The sequence below is a fragment of the Oryx dammah genome, unplaced genomic scaffold (assembly GCF_014754425.2).
Source record: "Oryx dammah isolate SB20612 unplaced genomic scaffold, SCBI_Odam_1.1 HiC_scaffold_5, whole genome shotgun sequence".
In the NCBI taxonomy this organism is placed as follows: Eukaryota; Metazoa; Chordata; class Mammalia; order Artiodactyla; family Bovidae; genus Oryx; species Oryx dammah.
Genome location: NW_024070189.1, coordinates 64,264,305 through 64,286,836, shown reverse-complemented (window position 1 = coordinate 64,286,836; position 22,532 = coordinate 64,264,305). Strand labels below are relative to the sequence as shown.

Here is a 22,532-nt window from a genome sequence, read left to right as displayed (position 1 = left end):
TATAAAAACTCAAACTTTTTATTAATAGAAATGTTACTAGTTTAGACACAAATACCATTTACTTGTCTATAAATTTTAAGTCACTTCTTTAGTGACCTCTAGTGGAGAAGGAAATGGCAACCCACTCCAGTGTTCTTGCCTGGAGAGTCCCAGGGACGGGGGAGCCTGGTGAGCTGCCGTCTATGGGGTCGCACAGAGTCGGACACGACTGAAGCGACTTAGCAGCAGCAGTAGCAGTGGAAAGAAAGAGATCTGGTAAAGTTGTACCCAGTTTATACCACTCATTAGTTTCTTGTATCTACAGAGATACCATGGATGAAATTTTTGTTTCCCTTCAGTCTAAAGCAGTACTCCACTTCAACCCTCAAGTCTGATTACCAAGGGTCCTCTCTAACCTACCCTGTAATTTTCCCTTCCCTTCACAATGCTGTCCAGGGAATAAACTTCTGAATGGACTGCCATGCAGAGAAGACAGTATTTAACTGAGACAGTCATCTCCTAATTTGTCTGCCATGCCAACATTCCATTCAGTACAGCGAGCTGGTTCTCAGGCAGTATACAGAGAAAGAGAGAGGGCTACATCTCCCCACCCCCACCCCATTAACTAAAATGAAAGGACCGCCAATGTCCCTAAGGCTGCAGGGAAGGGATGCTCCTGTGGACCGACATCATGCTCTTGCCATAACTGATCAGTCTTTCTGTGTGCACCAGGGACAGCATTTTACTGTCCACAGAATAAGAAGAACCTACATCACCTCAGGAAATGGGTAAGTGAGAAAAAAGAAAAACACTAGCAGGCCATTTGGCTCATCTGATTCCAACAAACTCATTTCACAGTGATTAAAAATTGAGCTTAGAAAAAAGTCATGAACACTTACACGTTAGTGTGAAGCTGGAACTCATCAGTCTTATACCCAACCGCAAAGTTGCTCTGAGTCACTCGAGACTTTGCAGTCTCAAAATTCATCTGGTAGCCAGCCAGCCAGCCTTCATAACCCAGCACCAGAGCGCCCCGGATGGAAGGACCGGCTATGTCAAAATCCACATCGCAACCCAGGTTGATATGTTCCCTCTTGTACCCTGTCTTGATTTTAGCATTTTTTTTCCTGGAAGAAAAGAAATCATTAAAATCAGAAGTTAACTCATTTTATGACAACCACACCAGAGACACACATTTTAAAACACTAATCCCTATTTGAATAGGGGGGTAGGAAGGCAAAGTCAGGGCCCCAGATCTCCTTAAGCAGCTGTTGCAACCTCTCTTTAACCACAATTCAAAATAATGCAGAAATGCCACCTTAATGAAGTGAGAACACAGGCTTGTAAAAGAAACACTACGTGATTTTTACTAGCATCTCCCTATGCTTAATGTAGTGACCTACACAGGCATTCATTAGGTAGAGTGCCACCATGTAATTATGAAACAGATGCATCTTTGTTATTTTCCACATCTGTTGGGGGGAAAAAAAGTCTGTCATGAAGGTAGCTATCTACACAGCAGCTCCTTTTCAACAATTTTCTTTTTTGGTCACATCCCACAGGATGTGGGATCTTAGTTCCCCAGCCAGGGATTGAACCTGGGGCCCCAGCAGTGAGTGCACCAAGTCCTAACCATTGATTGGATCACCAGGGAAGTCCCTAAACAGCAGCTTTTACTATGTGGCTCACTTAGTAAATAAATAAACAAATATTAGATCCTTTCTAAGTAAATTCAACAGGCGGCTTTTAATTCAGTATCCATGCTATTCCAATGAGCATAGATTTCAGAAAACCAGGTAGTGAGGTAGAACCTGGGTTCCTGCAGTCATAAGGGGCCAGGAAGCCTTTGTAGTCTGAACAAGACCCCAGATTTGCATGTATGACCAGACTAGTGCCTCCCTTCCCTATTTCACAAGACCCAGCATTTCTCAGGAAGTGCAGGTGAGTTGTGTCACCTTCAAATACACTATCATCATGCCTTTTACCAAAAATCAGCATTAGAGACAAGATCATATCTATCCAATAAAATTGACTATTTCCAACTGATAGTTTCTGTCATTCAACTGCAAAATGAACATCTTCCACAGCAAGAACACTTCCAGTGGAGACCTCAGGAGAAAGCAGGTATGCTTCAAGGATCAAGAACCACATAGCCCTGTCCACCCCAACTTCATTCATACTGAGATTAAAGCTTTACCTCCAGCACCCAGACTGTGGGCCCTAAATACCATTCCCTCCTAAAAGGAACCAACACTCCTCAGAAAACTGCAGATTACAGGTTGAGGCAGGAAAGGTGCAAGATGAGCTTGAAGCATCTATCAAAGCTATCAAAGAATCAATGTTGGAGCAAAAGGACTTGAGAACTAACATGAAGAGGCTCCCAAGGGCTTCAAACATGGGACAGTATGAGCAATGGATTGAAGTATATCAAATGTTTCAACCTACAAACTCAAGACACATACACATTGGTCATCTTTAGAGACTAGTGAACCAATTTGTTTTGAAAACAGTCAATTAAAAAGGCACCAAACACGTATCCCACCTTTCCTATACTAACTATACCGCAAGATAACCAGAGTTGATGAGAAGTTTCTCTTTATTGAAATATTCCAGCTAAAAAAAATGAAGGAAAGATAAAGGTAGAAATATCACCAGTGTGTAACCCCTTGAGTAGATCATGAATGGCACTAACATACAAAGAGAAAACCAAATTCCTGTGTGCATCCTTATGGAAGCATATTTCAGCACCACACCCGCCCAATGGACTCTAAATGTGATGAAGCCTCTAGACTTAGCAATCCACAGGAAATGTGGACAGGGGGGACAAGTTAAATCCACAGGGGGACAAGTTAAACAACACCACAGAATATAAACAGCAAAATTCATGTGTAATTCTAGAAAACAAATGATCTCATTTTAAAAAATAAATCTCAGGGGAAAAAAAAAGATTCTTAAAAACTAAGATTTAGGGGCCATATGAACCAATCTTTATGCATGAACAATTTTTGATTCTATAAAAATGTTTCATGAAATCAGCTAAATCTGAAGAGACTAGACTTAACAATATGAAGAAATTATGATTAATTTTCACAATATAATGTGGTTACGCTTTCTTCAAAAGGAATCTTATTTAATGATAATATTAAAATATACACAGATAAAATTATGTGATATGTTACTCAAAATAATCTGAGGGTAAGAGGGACTGATTATGGATGTATAAATTAAACATGACTGGCCATGGGATGATAATTATTAAAAGCTCAGTGATGAGAACATGATGAAGGTATAATATACTTTTTGGCAATCGTTTGCATGTTTGAAATTTTCAATAATAAAAAATGTAAAGATTAAACACTCCAAGTTTCAATGAGTCAAAATTTCAGAGATCACAGGTGAAAATAAAACTAACAGCCTTCCCTAGTGACAATGAAACTTGCAACTTTTGTTCAAGTTGCTTCTGTGCATTTTTGCAAGCTTTGAAGAAAAGGAGTGACAACCAAACTCTCTCTCTCTCAATAAGAAAAACTTAAAGGACTTCCCTGATGGTCCAGTGGTTAAGACTCCATGCTCCCAATGCAGCGGGAACATGTTCGATCCTTGGTCAAGGAACTAAGATCTTGCAAGCTGCACGGGGTGGCCAAAAGGAAAAAAAGAAAACAAACCTATTTAGGTCTGCCTGCTCTTTAGGGGAAGAAACCTGGGTTATGACGATGTACCTAATTGGCACCAAGCAGGGTAGGATAACTGATGGAAAAAACAGCTGCTCAGAGGCTGACATTTAGAAAGAGAAACCAAGACATGGAAATAGCAGGTATCTTCTAAGCACAGGGAAAATGCTGCTGCTGACACAAAATACAACACCTGTGCCAGGGCCTCTGACCAGTGGTGTGGACCAGCCACAGTGGACAGTTACAAGGTGCCTCCACGTGTCACCTCCATGGATTCTGGCCAGAGGCACCAGGTCCCCAGGGAATGCACACTGCAGGGGCGGTGACCCAGGTTTCTCTCCAGGCTTGGCTCTAGGGCAGCATTCCACACCTTTGGAGCTTTTCCCCTTTCAGATATTATTGGGATTCTTTTGAAGCTATTTAAACAATGGTGCTAATTTGACAGGCACCTGAGAGGTATACTCTAAGCTGTGGTTAATGAGCTGGCTCTATATGTGGCAGGTACCCATGTCCTGATGAGGTCGTCTGCAGCCTCATCTGCCTGTGGTGATGTTTAGCTCCTTAAAGGAAGCCAAGATGCTTTCCCAGGCTGTACCCCTCAGACACGTGGAAAGACAGCTTTCATTTCCCAATCTTCATCAAGTCCTCAAAACCTTCCTCAAATACCCAACAGCAATGAGTACATCTTATGCCCACAGTCTTGGTTACTAAACACCATTCCTCAGTAAAAGGAACCAAAGCTTCTTGGAGAAACGGCTGATAGCAGGACTAGAAAAGGACAAGGACACTTTCTGAAGAAGTGTTCACAACAGGGGCTTGTCAAAAGCACACAGGACGTCAGCTTGAAGGCATTCCCAATGGCCATACCTGGGACAGCATGAGTAACAAAATAAATTATAGTAAGGGATTATAACCTGTACAGTAAAATAAACGTCTAAGAATCTATACTGATACAAATAACTGATCAAATAAATAAAAAAGGTGGTGAAGGAAGAACTCTTCTTCACAGTAAAATCTCAATAAATGTAGAAGGGATGATGGGAACAGAAAATCACCATTTGCCAAACATAATTGTTACAGGCCAGAATCACTGATGGATCCAAATACTTGTTGAGTCAAAGTATAAAAAATAAAATATCTGCATGGTCTCAAAGCATCTCCCACACAAGATACTGGTTAATTATAAAGAGAAAAAAATGTTTTACAGATAAATATGCAAACACCACTTTAATCAAGTGACCCAAGTACCATCACCAGTAATGAGGCTCTTTAACAAATACCTCCTGATGTCATACACCAAGATGGAGGGAACACAACATGAAGTCTGAGGTTGTCACAAATGCATAACCTGCGTTTAACCATGAGAAAACATCAGACAAATCCAAATCGAAGGATTCTACAAAGTAACTGGCCAATTATCTTTCAAAGTGACAAAGTCATAAAAGATAAAGACTATGCCCCAGGAAAAATGATGGGACACTGAAAGAGGAACTCCCCAGGTCATAGGTGCCCAACACGCTACTGGAGATCAGTGGAGAAATAACTCCAGAAAGAATGAAGGGATGGAGCCAAAGCAAAAACAGTACCCAGTTGTGGATGTGACTGGTGATAGAAGCAAGGTCCGATGCTGTAAAGAGCAATATTGCATAGGAACCTGGAATGTCAGGTCCATGTATCAAGGCAAGCTGGAAGTGGTCAAACAGGAGATGGCAAGAGTGAACGTCAATATTCTAGGAATCAGGGAACTAAAATAGACTGGAATGGGTGAATTTAACTCAGATGACCATTATATCTACTACTGTGGGCAGGAATCCCTTAGAAGAAATGGAGTAGCCATCATGGCCAACAAAAGAGTCTGAAATGCAGTACTTGGATGCAATCTCAAAAACAACAGAATGATCTCTGTTCGTTTCCAAATCAAACCATTCAATATCACAGTAATCCAAGTCTATGCTCCAACCAGTAACGCTGAAGTAGCTAAAGTTGAACGGTTCTATGAAGATCTACAAGACCTTTGAGAACTAACACCCAAAAAAGATGTCCTTTTCATTATAGGGGACTGGAATGCAAACGTAGGAAGTCAAGAAACACCTGGAGTAACAGGCAAATTTGGCCTTGGAATGCGGAATGAAGCAGGGCAAAGGGTAATAGAGTTTTGCCAAGAGAACGCACTGGTCATAGCAAACACCCTCTTCCAACAACACAAAAGAAGACTCTACACATGGACATCACCAGATGGTCAACACTGAAATCAGATTGATTATATTCTTTGCAGCCAAAGATGGAGAAGCTCTATACAGTCAGCAAAAACAAGACCGGGAGCCGACTGTGGCTCAGATCATGAGCTTCTTATTGCCAAATTCAGACTTAAATTGAAGAAAGTAGGGAAAACCACTAGACCATTCAGGTATGACCTAAATAAAATCCCTTATGATTACACAGTGGAAGTGAGAAATAGATTTAAGGGACTAGATCAGATAGATGAGTGCCTCATGAACTATGGACAGAGGTTCGTGACATAGTGCAGGAGTTAGGGATCAAGACCATCCCCATGGAAAAGAAATGCAAAAAAGCAAAATGGCTGTCTGGGGAGGCCTTACAAATAGCTATGAAAAGAAGAGAAGTGAAAAGCAAAGGAGAAAAGGATAAGATATAAGCATCTGAATGCAGAGTTCCAAAGAATAGCAAGGAGAGATAAGAAAGCCTTCCTCAGTGATCAGTGCAAAGAAATAGAGGAAAAGAACAGAATGGGAAAGACTAGAAATCTCTTCAAGAAAATTAGAGATACCAAGGGAACATTTCATGCAAAGATGGGCTCGATAAAGGACAGAAGTGGTATGGACCTAACAGAAGCAGAAGATATTAAGAAGATGTGGCAAGAATACACAGAAGAACTGTACAAAAAAAAATCTTCACGACCTGGATGATCACGATGGTATGATCACTCACCTAGAGCCAGACATCCTGGATTGTGAAGTCAAGTGGGCCTTAGAAAGCATCACTATGAACAAAGCTAGTGGAGGTGATGGAATTCCAATTGATCTATTTCAAATCCTGAAAGATGATGCTGTGAAAGCGCTGCACTCAATATGCCACAAAATTTGGAAAACTCAGCAGTGGTCACAGGACTGGAAAAGGTCAGTTTTCATTCCAATCCCAAAGAAAGGCAATGCCAAAGAATGCTCAAACTACTGCACAATTGCACTCATCTCACACACTAGTAAAGTAATGCTCAAAATTCTCCAAGCCAGGCTTCAGCAATACGTGAGCCGTGAACTCCCAAATGCTCAAGCTGGTTTTAGAAAAGGCAGAGGAACCAGAGATCAAATTGCCAACATCCGCTGGATCATCAAAAAAGCAAGAGAGTTCCAGAAAACATCTATTTCTGCTTTATTGACTAGGCCAAAGCCTTTGACTGTGTGGATCACAATAAACTGTGGAAAATTCTGAAAGACATGGGAATACAAGACCACCTGACCTGCTTCTTGAGAAACCTATATGGAGGTCAGGAAGCAACAGTTCGAACTGGACATGGAACAACAGACTGGTTCCAAAGAGGAAAAGGAGTACATCAAGGCTGTATATTGTCACCTTGCTTATTTAACTTATATGCAGAGTACATCATGAGAAATGCTGGGCTGGAAGAAGCACAAGCTGGAGTCAAGATTGCCGGGAGAAATTTTAACAACCTCAGATATGCAGATGATACCACCTTTATGGCAGAAAGTGAAGAGGAACTAAAAAGCCTCTTGATGAAAGTGAAAGAGGAGAGTGAAAAAGTTGGCTTAAAGCTCAACATTCAGAAAACGAAGATCATGGTATCTGGTCCCATCACTTCATGGGAAATAGATGGGGAAACAGTGGAAACAGTGTCAGACTGTATTTTTTTGGGCTCCAAAATCACTGCAGATGGTGACTGCAGCCATGAAATTAAAAGATGCTTACTCCTTGGAAGGAAAGTTATGACCAACCTAGACAGCATATTCAAAAGCAGTAACACTACTGTGCCAACAAAGATCCATCTAGTCAAGGCTATGGTTTTTCCAGTGGTCATGTATGGATGTGAGAGTTGGACTGTGGAGAAAGCTGAGTGCCAAAGAATTGATGCGTTTGAACTGTGGTGTTGGAGAAGACTCTTGAGAGTCCCTTGGATTGCAAGGAGATCCAACCAGTCCATTCTGAAGGAGATCAGCCCTGGGATTTCTTTGGAAGGAATGATGCTAAAGCTGAAACTCCAGTACTTTGGCCACCTCATGTGAAGAGTTGACTCATTGGAAAAGACTCTGATGCTGGGAGGGATTGGGGGCAGGAGGAGAAGGGGACGACAGAGGATGAGATGGCTGGATGGCATCACCAACTTGATGGATGTGAGTTTGAGTGAACTCCGGGAGATAGTGATGGACAGGGAGGCCTGGCGTGCTGTGATTCATGGGGTCGCAAAGAGTCGGACACGACTGAGCTGAGCGACTGAACTGATGCCCTAGGTTAGAAGAGACAAAGGAGACTTTGCAATTTAAAGCAATGTAGTATCCTGAACTAGATCATGAAAGAGAAATAAGACATCAGAAGGACAAAAGATTAGCTAACAAATCTCCTGGTCTGATAATTATATGAGATAGTAACATTAGGAGAAGGCAAGTAAAGAATATAAGAGGATTTTGTACACTATTTGTGCAGCATTTTTATATATGTTAAGTATAAAAATAGTTAAATTTCCAAATAAAAAAACTTTCTGGTTATGTATATATTACTGTAAGTCCTAGAGACGTCTCTGCAAACTCCCCAAAGGCAGTGAGAAAACCCTTTACAAATTCCAAAGTGTGCCACCTCAGGGCAGCAAGCAAAGTCCTAAACAGCAAATTCAAGCACGTGGGCACATTCTCCAGCCCTTGTGCTATCAGTGTCTCTCTGGATAACTTCTCCCATCACGGTGCCTGGGGGGAAGCAGACAAGCAGGAAGGCCATGCTCCTACAGGAGAAACTACAGCAGAGATGAGAACAAGGTAAATTCAGCTCCTGGCCAATAATCTTCCAACCATCCATAATCAAGTTATAAAAAGACTATAATCTAGAGGCAGGATCCCAATGTGCCCAGTCCTTGTGGTCACCCTGCACAGGGTCTGAACTCGGGAGCATCTCCCTCTAATAAATATTCATTGGAAGAAGAAAAAGGAAGGAGAGAGAGAAGAAAATAACATCATATGGCAAAAAATGGAATTCAGAATGCCACTGAACCACACACCTAAAAGACAGTTGAGGTAGTAAATTTTATGTGCATTTTACCATAATTTTTAAAAACTAAAAAAACTAAGAAATGAAATTCAATACATGCCCTTGAGGCTTATCATCAGTGTGCAAAACAACCTTCCCAGATCTAAAAGACCCAACTGCTGAGTGGAAAAAAACAAGAGTGTGTTCTGGAGGAGAACAACTCCCTCAGCCACTGTGAAAAGCTCCAGGAGCTGAGGCAGACCAACACATCCTCTTGCCTCCCGTGCTGTGCTGTGCTTAGTCACTAAATCACATCCAACTCTTTGCAATCTCATGGACTACAGCCCACCAGGCTTCTCTGTCCATGAGATTCTCCAGACAAGAATACTGGAATAGGCTGCCATTTTCCTCCTGCAGGGGATCTTCCTGACCCAGGGACTGAACCTGCATCTTCTGTGTCTCCTGCCTTGCAGCACTGATGGCTCATTACCTTCCCTGATGGAAGACCCAGGTCCTCAATAACCAGCAAGCCTAATCTGCCTGTGGCTGGAGGGCCTGAAGCAGAAATGTGCAGCCTCAGGAGCCACCTTGCAATTAAGCCCACACACTCTCAGTGTCCCTAAGTAGGAAGCTGGGGAAAGGGCTCTCCAGCCCGAAAAAAATAAGGCTAGCAACAGCGACCCATTAGCCCCTGCTTCCAAACACTGCCCTACCCTACAGCCTTGGCCACTTAACATTTACCAACAGCCTCACTCACAAGGAATGGAGCATCACTGGACCAGAAATCCTGCAGCCTCCTCAGCTGAGGCCGGTAAAACAATAACAAATAGCACAGAATGAACCTCACCATAAAACACTGCTAAGTGTCCTTAAGGAGAAAACAGATGAAATTCTTACCCAGTGTTTGGTGAGAAGGATGAATCAAAGGTCAGCTTCAGGCCACGCGCAAGCTGAACAGAAAAGAAATTCACCAACAGGTTTAGTCACAAGACAGGCCAGCAGACGTCACTTGGTAAAACTGCGTCTTCCCACAGGTGACCATTACCTGATCTTCCACAGTAATCTCCGTGCCTAGCGTGTTGTCAGTGTTCCATTTCTCTGTAAACGTCAGGCCGTATTCAGTCCATCTGTACTTGGTTTCCAGGCTGCCCGTCACTTTGGTGGTCTCGGTGTTGGCTGAACCTGAGCTCGTAAATTCCTTTAAAGAAGACAGTCACAGCCTGCATGCCAGCACTTCATTCTGCATCACTCCACCCCTAAATGGACTGTACTTTCCTTTATGCAAAAGGTGAGACCCTGAACTTGTGGGTGCAAAAGCTCCATCTATAATTCAATTAGATATTTAAAGTGTCAAAAAGGCTTCCCCGGGGGCTCAGTGGTAAAGAATCCGCCTGCCAATATAGGAGAGGTGAATTCTATCCCTGGGTTGGAAAGATTCCCTGGAGAAGGAAATGGCAACCTATTCTGGTATTCTTGCCTAGGAAATTTCAAGGACAGAGGAGCTTGGTGGGCTACAGTCCATGGGGTCGCAAAGAGTTGGACACGACTTTGCAACTAAACAACTATTTAAAGATGGAATCCGCTAACTAAAGGAATCTTACGGAGAATTCTATATCAGGAGACAGGTTCCTTCCTCCCCTACAACTCTTCAGTATGGACAGGAAGGCATCCTGTCCTCCTTCCATCCTGTCTCCAGGCTCACACAGAGAAAAGGCTTTGCGCTAAAGCGGACATTGCAGTAATTCTACCCAAAACTTCTTCCTTCCAACAATTACCACATGCACAATCTAAAAGACACTACTAATTTTTTTTATTAAATAATCATGTGGTATGGGACACAGGTCAATTTTGAAATAAGATACATAAGGAAAAATAAATCGGAGGCCTGCCTCATATTCCTATGAGTATTAATAGATGCTGAATTGGGGACCTAGTGGCTTGGTTCCCCTGGACCACCCATTCCACAGAAGAGGCAATAAATGTGACAACCACAAGTTGCCACAATCAGAAAAGTTCCTTTGCTTGCCATTCAGATGGAAGTTATTTATTATTTACTGATCTACAATAAATATCTGTACTCTGTGTGGGCCAGACAACTTACCAATCCATTCTCGGATTTTGTTTTCAGATCAAGTTTTATTAAGCCAAATCCTAAAGAAAGAACATGGTCACTGTTAATAGGTTAAATATCTCAAGAGCAGCATCTCTGCCTCCCTTAGGAAATCTTAAAAATGCCATGAGTGCAGAGGGCACCAGTCTCCATTGCTGCCTGCCTCTGTGGGTGGAGCTTGGTTGCCATGGAGACTGGTTGCCACGGAACAGTGGCAGACGGAACAGGCACAGCCCCACCTGCAGCCCCAGCGGAGTCTGAGAAAAAGGTGTGTGACAGCGTGAGCATCAGCCTAAGGAGAAGCTAAATTTAGAAGCCGCAGTCCACCGCAGCGGCACCCAGACCTGCTCCCGCCTGGGAGAGGAAACAAGAAGGTCCACTAGTCTGAGCAATTCACTTGCCGACCTGAACTGGGTGCGCAACCAAAACTGCTTGACTAGCCATAGGAGGCTTATCTCTTTTCCCTGACATGAAGGTTCTAAGAGCTGACTGACCCAGCTCTCTCAAACTGTGACGGGTAGAATACCAAACAAGTGGACCCAGTCTCTGAGCTGAAACGCCACTCCGTGCAACACTCACCATAGCCCTTGGTGAAGACATCCCTGGCAGATTTGCCAAGATCAGCATACGTGGGAGGCACAGCCATCTTCTGCTATAATAAAAGAATCACCATAATAAACACTCTGGAAATTACCGATACTCATTTTCCACCAATAAAAATCATCAGCACTGACTTCCAGGTACCTTTTTCCCCCATGTGTGGACAAAAGAAACCTGTGTGGTCTCCTGCTTCTTCTGCGGCCAGAGGTGGAAAACCCAGTAGGTGTTTATTGACAGCAGACCAATCTGATTTTGGAGACCTCTTCTCTTAGGTATCCCCAGGATTAAGCACAGGCCCAGAATATGGCAGGAGTCAGTCAGTATTTGCTAAATGAACTGACTGTCAAAGACACAACCCCATGAGCCAGCTACTTTACTGAACTGCAGGACTCTTGCCAATAAGACATTATCTTCTTACAAAATATTGACTGCTAGGACATTAAATACACTGAACAGAAATCAAGGCTTTTCAGAGTATCATATTTTCCAAACGATTCTGATTTCATTCATTCAACAAACATTTATGGAGTACCTACTATGTGTCAGAATGGACTCAACATTTCACAAAACATTTGTATTTTATGGGAACCCACTTTTAGAGTATCATATTCCTCACAGAGGAAAGAGTAAAACCTACCTACCTACCTAGGCAACTTTTTCCCATGGAAGGAAATGCAAACACATCCCTCCCAAATTTAATTCAAACAAACATCTACTGAGTACCAATGTGACTTTATTTTTAAAACCGACTCTCAAAGTACTACTTGGGATTGATGCATAGCACTATGTCAGTCAACAAGCATTTATTAAACACCTCAGTGTTCAAGGAAGGCAAGAACTTCCAATAGTCCTCACCTTAAGGACCACGCTGTGTTGCCGGGAGCCTCCGCATTGCCACATTATAGACCCAGAATTAAGACTCTAATCTGGACGGCACACACCCCGTGCTCCACCCAGGAGGAGAGGGGAACGTGAGGAAGCATTATCTTCTGCATCTTCTCCATCTCCAAAACTGTTAGCCTCAAAACTTCACGTGACCCAAAGATGGGTCTATTTTAAATACAGGACACCTAAATCACCAAACGGGAACTGCATACACCCCATGTAAAGCCACATACAAATGTACCCACGGAAATGAACGTCCACAGGGCATGTTCCTGGTTAAGTGGGAAAGCAGTGAAAAGTGGTCCAAGTGTCCCGGGGAAGCAGCATCACAAGTGGAAGTTCAGCCTGACCAAAGCCTTAACTTCAAAGACACTGCAAGGGGGCACACAGACCCCACAAGCATAATGTTTAAAAACAAACCAACCTGCAAGCCTCCACAGTTTAAATTATAAAACTCTGGTCCAAGTCCTAGCTTACTTTTTTTCAGAGGTTTTGCTAGCTCTGTCCCAGCTCCCTTTTGTATCAGAGCAGAGAGGAGCAGCCCAGTAAGCTGTTTACATGATCCTATTTTTTTGCTGTTGTTATTTCTCGCACATGATTAGGCTGGAACCAAAGGCAACTCAGCCCACATTAGGATCAGGGCACAAAGAACACGGGGGGAGACCCATTTTAGGCTGCTTCGACTGGTTTTTTCCCAAGTCTACAGACTTCCCTCTCCCAACCTGTTCCCCTTTTACCCCAGACAAACCCCGTAGGCACACCCACCCAGGGACAGACCAGGAAACCAACCACCAAGCCCTCCTTGCTTTAGCCCACAGATGGGCCTGGGCCCCTCCCAGGAGAAGCAAGGAAACAACCGGGGATTGAAGGCTGAGGTAACAGAGCCCCAAGGAAACGTGCAGAATGTCTCAGCAAAGGGCCCCGAACATTCTGCACACACACCAGCACTAACAGTTATCAGTGGACAGAGGACCCCTCTTCAGTGCCGTCCCCTTCCCACCTGGGCACAAACTCAGCCCCAGCTGGGTGACAAGGAGAGCAATCCAGTACCAACATCTCCAGGTCAGCTAAGACCCCCTGTACCTCAGGGGTCAAGGCCTTCCCAAGTACCCTCCCCTGGCTCCAGGACCCACCTCACCAGGCACACACGGCTTTCATATCTGGACCGGTCCATCCCTCAGGAAAGAGGCAGAACACTCATCATTTAATGCTCCCCAAATGCCCTTGCTTATCCCTAATCCCCTAAACTGAAAAGCAAAGCCACCTGTCAAAACACACTCTACCCACAGCAAAAATCACCCTAAAGTGGCCACTAAGGAGATTACCATCCAGGACAAGAGAGGTGGGATGGCGGAGCGAGCGCACATAAGACCAGGCTCTCCTTGCGTCCCCAGCACAGCAGCTGGCAGGGAGGGCGCACAGGAGCCACGGGCTGAGTGGAGCCAAACCCACTCCTCAGCCTGAGGCAACACCCGCCAAGGAGGGCATGACCCTGCCGCCCTCTTCGCCAAAGGCTCCCTACAACTGCGTGGCTGTAGCTCCCTCTTCTGCTCTTCTGTGGTCTTCCTCTTTGCCTGCCTCTTGTCTCTGGCTGCACTTATCTGACAGGACTGAAGCAGTTCCGCCTGTTTGAGCTCAGCCTTCTTACAACGGCAAACAGCACCCAACACAGTTCTCAGCACCTGCTTCAAAAACAATCACACTGTAGAAATGATGACTGCCACCCATGCTTTCTCAGGCCAGGACTAGAGGGAGAGAGAACTCAGCTTCCAGCTTCAGTTAACAGCCTGCCTGCACTGACTCGCAGGCTGATCCCTGGTCCTGTCCCCTCCCGCCACCTGGACCGGCTCCAGACCACTCCCCATCGTCTCTGCAGCATCCGTCCAAGTGTCTTCAGAAAAGGGAACCATCGAGTGCTGCTGGTGAGGGTGTAAACTGGTGCAGCCACTGCGGAAAACAGTATGGAGATCCTTAGAAATGTCACATGATCCAGCAATCCACTTCCAGTATTCATCCAAAGGATACAAAAACACTAATCCGTTAAGACGTGCACTCCTATCCTCGTCACTGCACTGCTTACAACAGCTAAGAAATGGAAACAGCCTACAAGCCCATCAGCAACTGAATGGATGCTGAAGATGTGGCACGTGTGTATAAGTATGTGTCTGTGTGTGCATCCACACACACGTGACACAATGCTACTCAGCCACTGGAAAAAAAAAAGATGAAATCTGGCCATTTATGACAACATGGATGGACCTTGAGGGTATCACGCTAAATTAAATAAGTCAGACAGAGAAGACTTGTATGTAACCTCCATCTGGGAGGGACATATCGTCTTTGAGTCCCCTGTGATTTCACTCATATGTGGAATGCAATAAATGAACCCAAACAAACACAGAGAACAGAGTAGTGGTTACCAGAAGGGAAAAGGGTGGTGGGCGGGGGCAGGGGCTGAGGGTGAAGGACCAACTATATGGTGACAGATAGAAACTAAATTTTTGGTGGTGAGCACACTGCAGTGGATACAGAAGTAGAAACATAAGGTTGTACACGTGAAGCACAGACTGTTAGAAGCTCAGCTTCCCGAGACTGAGCGTAAAACAGGGTACTCCGACACGGGCAGGCAGCCAGCCCTGGACAGACGGAAATCAGAAGGGGAAGGCAAGACCCTGGGTCTCTACCTGGGTGACGACTTCAAGGCAAAGCCTGGGAGCATGGTTCCCAAAGATAAGTGGGAAGCAAGAAATGGCCAGGTCAGGCTGAGCAGACCTGCCTGTAGTCACTGATGACTTTGAGAAAGACAAATAAGTCACACCAGAAGACAGGAATCACTGGTTCCCCTCAACTGCCTGCCAGCCTACCTACCCAACACTCCTTGGCTGACCTTGAACAGATTATGCAAGCTCCACTCCAGCTGAGGAATGAAAAGCCAGCCCATACTGGAAGCTCAGACGGGAGAGATAGTATATCGCCCAGCGTGGTCTGCGTAACAGTTATGTAACCTCCATCACGGGGGACACATCCTCCTGGACTCTTGAGCTACACGACAGTGGCAGCTTCTCCGTTCCCAGTTCCCCACTACCCCTAAAAAATGCACACCTGCCCCAGATCACACCACTGAACTCAAAGCATCCTGGAGCCTGGCATGCGCACATTTACCCAAAATATGGACAAGGCTATGTGTGCAAACATGCCAAGTCCCAGTAAATAGCAGGTATTCAGTACAAATGTCTGTTTAATGAGTAAATGTGCAGCAAGCATCAAAGTATTTTTACAGTAGAAAAAAAGGAAACAGTATCTGATAATAGGGACAAGTAAACAATGTAACCAGGAGGCAGGAGCTCCGCCCACTGGGAAGCTGCAGCACCAGCACAGGTGGGCAGGCTGCTCAGAGGGACTCTGCAGGGGGCGACAAGGGCTCCACCTTCTGCTGGGCTTTTCTGGTGGGTGGGGGTGGCTGCCAGGGGTGGACCCCAGTCATGTCTAACTCTTTGCAACCCCGTGGACTGTAGCCCACCAGGCTCCTCTATCTGTGGGATTCTCCAGGCAAAAATACTGGAGTAGGGGCTTCCCAGGTGGCTCAGTGGTAAAGAATCCACCTGCCAGTGGAGGAGACACAGGAGACACAGGTTCGATCCCTGATCTGGGAAAATCCCACAGGCGGCAGAGCAACTAAGCTGTGTGCCACAACTACTGAGCTTGTGCTCTTGAGCTCAGGAGCCACAGCTACGGAATCCGTGTACCAGGACTACTGAAGCCCGTGGCCTAGCGTGTGTGCTCTACAAGAAGCCGCTGCATGGAAAAGCCTGTGCACCCCACTACAGGGCAGGCCCCGCTCACTGCAGCTAGAGAAGAGCCGACGCGGCATCGAAGAGCCCGCGCAGCCAGAAAATAAATAAACAGAATTATTTTTAAAAAAGCATTCTGGAGTGGGTTGCCATGTCCTGCTTCAGGGGATCTTCCCGACCCAGGGATCGAACCAGTGTTTCCTGCCTCACAGGTGGATTCTTCACCGCTGAGCCACCCAGCAAACCCACCACGGATGTTGGGGAGACTCACAACTAACATGCCCCATCCTCACAATGACCTAAGAGGAGACCAACCGTGCCTTCAGAAGATAGCACTGCCACTTCTAACCTCAGAACCAAGCATGGACTTTATTCAAAGGGCTTCAAGGAGCCGCATTACAGAGACTGACACATCTGTGTGTGGGAAGGTCATTCAACCAACAGATTCGCACAAATACAAATGACAGTATCTACTGCTGGTAAAAATGATCACTCCAGTTCTCGCCAAGCAGGAGAGTATAGTACAGTACAGCCCCCGAGGAGCCCATTGCTGGCAGCGCCCAAGGAGACATGCAGTCATCCTAGAGGCAATTCTACTGCTAGGAACACACTTGCAGGGGCACCCAGTGCTCACGAGGATGCACAGTACCCAGAAGCAACCTAAATGTCCACCACCAGAGAAACGAATAAAAATTACGGGGCTTGCAAACTAAGGCACACCGTGTGGTAATCAAAAAGGATGAGGGAGATTTCCACACGGTGGCACAGAGAGTCACTAACAGGTCAATGAAAAAAGCAAGTCACAGAATATGTATGATTCCATGTGGCTGAAGGAAAACTTACTGTGGCTCCCTCGGAGCTGCTTCTAGAACGGAAAAGGGGTTTAGGAAAGGAGCGAGATTAAAATAGCATTTTCATTTTTGATTCTATTTAATCACTTAAGTTGTCTGGGCACTTGATAATTTTTTTCTAAGCTAAGAACAGAAAATTTAAAAACCTAACCAATGTGTCTGAAATTAAGTCACACTGCAAAAGGCTGCTACAGCAGAAGTACCAGAAGGAAAAGCTCTCTCAGTGTCGATACTGGTTCCAGGAAGAGAGTTAAATCACAGAGGTGGCAGGGCTAACAGGTAAGGCCTGCAGGGGGCACATTCGACCCTCAGGTGACCAGCTGTAGCTTTGACCACCCTGCCCAGAAGGGAGGAGGAGGGCAGAGCTCCCTAACTTCAGTGAGCGTGACTCGCCTGAGGCACTGACTCAGAAGCCTCCTTCCCCCTCGCAGCCTTTCACTGCTTATCACACAGGCAGGGCGTCCCTCAGATGCCACAGAGAAGAGTGGGCTGGCTCCCTGCACCAAGCACCCACCAGAATCCCCCACTTTGAAGTATGCTCTTTTCTCCACAGAAGCTCCCTTGGAAGGATCCAGGCAGCAGAGCCTTGATGCCCTCAGAGAGCCAACGACCACTGCAACAGCTGATACAGAGAGCGGAGTGGCCACGGGTCCAAAGCGCTCAGGCAGGAACAGCTGAGAGCAAATCTTCTGAACACAGGTAACACCCAGTGAATCAAGAGACAGCATTTTCAATGACAAGGGTATAAGAGGACTAGGACCTAAATATCAAGAGCCACCTGCCATGGAATTTCTCCACTCATCTGAGTACCCTGGTAGCAGGGCACAGTGACTAATGGAAGAGGCTACGAGACTGGCAGAGGCTCTAGCTGTGTGACTTTGGACAAGCCACTTGTACACCTAGGGTCTCATTTTGCTCATCTATAAAATGGGGCCAGTAACAGAGTCTTTCTACTGCCGTTGCTGCAAGGATTAAGTAAGGCAAACAGAACACGTAGAATTGTCGGACACACAGTGAGTACTCGATAAATGGTAGTGTAGCCACAACCCCCTACTCTAGACATTCTTTGTTTGCCCCTCCAGATGCACTTTCCTCCTCCATCCTAATCCGTGCCCCAAGAACTGATCATGCGGGCTGTGGGGCAGGCTCAGCCAATAGAGAGTACCAGCAGAAGATGGGAGAGTGAAGTTGGGGTATTCATCCCCCAACTTCATCCCTCCCTGCTGGGCCTCAGGTGGGCAGTGACTTCCCTCTACCCAAGGCCACATCTGCCAAAGGGCCCCCTCCTGGTTCTAAAGGACCCAGAGGCCCACACTCCCTCTCAGGTCCCCCACACTCTGCCCACACCTTTGCAAATGATCCCTTCATCATGCTTTCTTTAATTACCCCATGGGAGTGTACATCTGATTCCTGCAGGTCCCTAATCCACACACAATCATTGCCATCAGCATCACCATCTTTGGTTCCCCTTAGGAAGGAAGACTTGTACAAAAGCCTTGGGCTCTGCTCTTTCTTTTCCTTTTTCTAATATTTATTTATTTGGCTGCACTGGGTCTTAGTTGTGACACTCATGATCTTTGATCTTCCTTGAGGCATGGGGGATCTTTAGGTGCAGCATGTGGGATTTAGTTTCCTGACCAGTGATCGAACCCCTGCATTGGGAGCACAGAGTCTTAGCCAGTAGACCACCAGGGAAGTCACAGCTCTGCTATTTCTAACGCCATTCTAGGCAATCTGTGGAGGGCAGAACGGGGCCAGCCAGGGATTAGAGCAAAAGCAACTCCTCCAAACTCTGGGGCCCAGGAAAAGAAATTTCTCCAGGAGGAGGCCAGAGCTGCTCTGAAAGCCAACATGTGAGGCCAACACCATCAGGAGCCTCGCTATACCCACACTTTCTCACCAGAAGAGGCAGCCCAGGAGAATGGCTTTGACTGGATCTCCGGGATGCTGGCAAAGCAATGCCCGGGCTCGGGGAGGTCTGTGCTCTCAGCGCGGCTGTCCTCCTCCCCCCACCCTTCCATGAGTGTCTCACAGAGGGCAGCCAGGCTTTCCAGGCGTTGCTTCTATTTTAAAACACCCTGGAAGCGGGGCCACCACCGGCACAGCCTTCCACAAGCCTCAAGAGAATGTAGCTGACTTGGGGTGACCCTGCCTGCCCACCCACCCATCAAGAGGAGAAGACCTGGGCTGGCAGGCAGCACGCCAAGGTCTGGGTCCCAGGAGCCCCTGGGGCTCCTGCCCGAGCAGGAGGTTTGCTGCCTGGCTTGCCCCAGTGGAGGTAAAACAGACAGTGCTTGGGTGGGTAGACCCGGGAGTCCAGCACACCTGAGTTCCCATTCTACTCCACCACCACTCTCTCGCTCTGAGATCTTAGGCAGGTCGTAACCTATCTGCATCTCATTTGTCTTCAGTTCCAGTGCAGGGTAAGAGTGCCTTGACTCAGCAGCCCTCTCAAGGACTAAATGAGACTGCTGGTATACAGCACTTAGTACACCAGCAACTTAGTACATAAACAACTAAGCAACAACACAGTAGCTGGTACCCAGAAAACATGTAACAGGCACAGGTAGTATTTATTTAAGATTGTCACTTTATATGTTTCCTATCATAATTACAGCTGCTGGGCAGGCTGCCAAAAGGTCATCCTGAATCACAGGGTCCAGACTCCTCCCCAACCATAATGAGGCATTGTTTAGCTGAATACTGTCCAGCCAGGTCCTGGAAGAATGCCTCCCTCCTCATCCCAAGAAAAAACTGACCCTTCTCCTGACAAACACCCTGAGCCACTGCACTTGCAATAAATAGAGTGACTCCTCTGACTGCTGGTCACCCACCCAGGTACACACTCACTCTGATCAGTGTGTAAAAGAGTAACACTTTCCCTCTGAACAGCAAGGTCTACCTTGCAAAAGGCATGCAAATCTATTAGCTCCTCAGAGTGGCACCTTGGAGTGGCAGCTGCAGAGTGAAAGCACCAGGACTGGGGGCTGGCCAGACCAGACCCTGAATTCCAACACCATTCCCACTGAGCTGTGTAACCTTGGGACGGTTATCTCACCACTCTGTGCTCAAGCCTGCTGACCCACGAAATGGAAACAACAGTACTCCTCCCCCAGGGCTCGGAGGGCAGCAGATTCAACATCATAGTTCATATGTCAACCAGCCAGGAGGGTGCTGAGCAGGCCCTCAACAAAGAATGGCTGAAACGATGATCATCACACTCTCACAGTAGAGAAACAGGAATGAGCAAGTAGCTCAGCCTGTGTACTAGACCCTGTGGCTCATGTCAGAGCTGTGTTGCACAAGCTCAGTCTGCTCCCCAGGACTCTTTCCAGCATAGTTCCAGGTAGAGAGCTAAGATTTCCACTCACCCTCAGCCCTGGGAGAGCAGGCAGTGAAATGGAAGCTTGTGCCCAAGTGCAACTGAGGGGCAACCATAGTGGAGCCCAAGGCTGCCCTGAGCACTCTGAGGGGCTGCCTGCAGGCTTGGGCTGACCCTCAGGCACATGTGCCTCTCTTACCAAAGATGTCACTCCTTGAGAAATCCCCATTGACAGCAAAGTGGACTTTGGGAGCATCTTACCAGTAAAGGTAGGGGTGAATATCCCCCATGACCACCAGCTTGGAGGTGGTTGTCCACATCTGCCTAGCATCCAATGGGGCCAGAGACCCACAGACAACTCCTCACTCCTGGTCCTCCATTTATCTACAAACAGCCCATGCCTACAGAATAGCAGAAATAAAGTAATCAACTGAGAACAGCCTCCAACCCCAGGGTCAAGCACTTTATTCAGGACAACTCCAGCAGAAGCCTCTGACCCACTCACCATCAGAGAGGGAAGAGGCACCAGGCCCACGGGCTTTAGGAGAATCCCCTTCACCAAAGTCACCCTCCCCCACAAGCCAGAAACGCCAGTTCAACAAGCTTCCCAAAGGACTCGGAAAGTCACAGAATGAGGATAACATGTTCAAAGCAATTATTTCAAATTAGGAAACAGTTTTGCCTCTCACAGCTCTAGGGCTCTACACACTGCTGTAGCTCCTTAATTATTTGTGACTCTGCTAGACAAAGACTACCTTCTGGAAGTGAATGAGATGCGTGTCCCTCAAAGAGGATGTCCATGATCAAGGGACTGTGGGCTGGGCCTGCAGCCACTACATATAACCTTCAATAATCCCACAAATATTGATACTCAGTGAGCACCTACTAAGTCACACTCTGGAATGGCAAAAAAAAAAAAAAAAAAAAAACTATCCTTCTGTCAAAAGGGTGAGTCTACTTTGGATAAAAAGTAAGAGTACATTTACCCCCCCAGACCCTTCTCAAGTACCCACTACTGCCAAGTGGCACCACTCCAAGCACTGAAAACAAAGCTGCATCAGGCTTAAGTCTGACCCTGTAGGAACTCAGTTCATAGCTGGGATAGAAAGAAGGCAGACCCTGGGCAATGTGCCCTGGCCTTACCAACAGCATATTTAGGCAAAGGAGGAGCTCATTTCCCTATTTTCCCTGGAGAGGGGAGGCGATTCGGCAGCTCCAGGCCTCAGGTGGAACAGGCTTAGGCTCAGCCCAAGTCTGCAGCCACATTCAACTTCCTGCTCCAGCCTGACCTTGGCTGTCGGTAAACTTAGAGGCTTTTCGTGAATTATCCTGAAAGTTACTCAATGCCTGGCACACAAATGTGTAATAATAATGCTTAAAATAACAGGGGCTACCTTTATTGAACCCTTTCCAGAACACCACGTGGCACAAAATAGTCTGCAGGGGTTGGGCTAGATTCCGCCAAAAAGCCTCAAGGGTAAGTGTCAAGGTTTCCTCCAAGGCCTTCTCCATATCAGGCACTGTTCCGCACACTGGAAGTTAATCAACTCATTCTTCCCAAAAACCCAATGAAGAAGAGGGATAATTGCTCCATTCTACAGATGAAAAAACTGAGGTTTGGTTTCTTCCCCACTGTGTGACCTTGGACAAGTCACTAATGCTGTCGGCCTCAAATCCAAAGGACTAGGAACCAGTTTCCTGCATCCACCACTGCATTCGGTGAATGAATGAGCCATCAATTAAACAGGAATTTCTCCTAAGGCCAAGGAGACCACAGGGCTCCCCGCGGAACCTCCTTTTCCAACGCCTAACCTTCTACCCAGGTCCCAGCTCCGGCCCGGGTCGCCGCGGCCTAACTCGACCGTCAGCCTCCCGTTCCTCCCGAAAGGCGCTGGCACGCGCGGACAGTGCTGGAGGCCAGGTTCTCCGGGCGTGGACCCGATAGGGCGTGCAGGGCCGGACCGCGGGACCACGATCGAGGCGACAGTATGGCTCGCACAGGCCCGTGAGCCCGGCCCGGCGAGCGTAGGTGGCGGGCTGGCCCCTGCCCGACGCGCGCTGTAGGGATCGAGGGCCAGAGGGCGCCTCCGAGGAAGGTCACCTAGACCGGAG

The 22,532-nt window shown here is 46.6% G+C and overlaps 1 protein-coding gene across 5 annotated transcripts in view; it reads right to left on the bottom strand.

The window, feature by feature from the left end:
* VDAC1 (voltage dependent anion channel 1) overlaps positions 1 to 22,532 on the bottom strand; it is a 34,599-nt gene that overhangs the window by 5,816 nt on the left and 6,251 nt on the right. For 3 of the 5 annotated variants that reach the window (XM_040240107.1, XM_040240105.1, XM_040240109.1), the window contains exons 2-6: positions 11,551 to 11,623; positions 10,963 to 11,012; positions 9,907 to 10,059; positions 9,759 to 9,811; positions 879 to 1,106 (exon numbers count right to left, since the gene is read on the bottom strand). In XM_040240107.1, coding sequence (XP_040096041.1) covers positions 879 to 1,106; positions 9,759 to 9,811; positions 9,907 to 10,059; positions 10,963 to 11,012; positions 11,551 to 11,617 — 551 coding nt within the window. In that variant the 5' untranslated portion in view covers positions 11,618 to 11,623. The remainder of the gene's footprint in view (positions 1 to 878; positions 1,107 to 9,758; positions 9,812 to 9,906; positions 10,060 to 10,962; positions 11,013 to 11,550; positions 11,624 to 22,532) is intronic. The other 2 variants (XM_040240106.1, XM_040240108.1) reach the window with 1 other exon arrangement.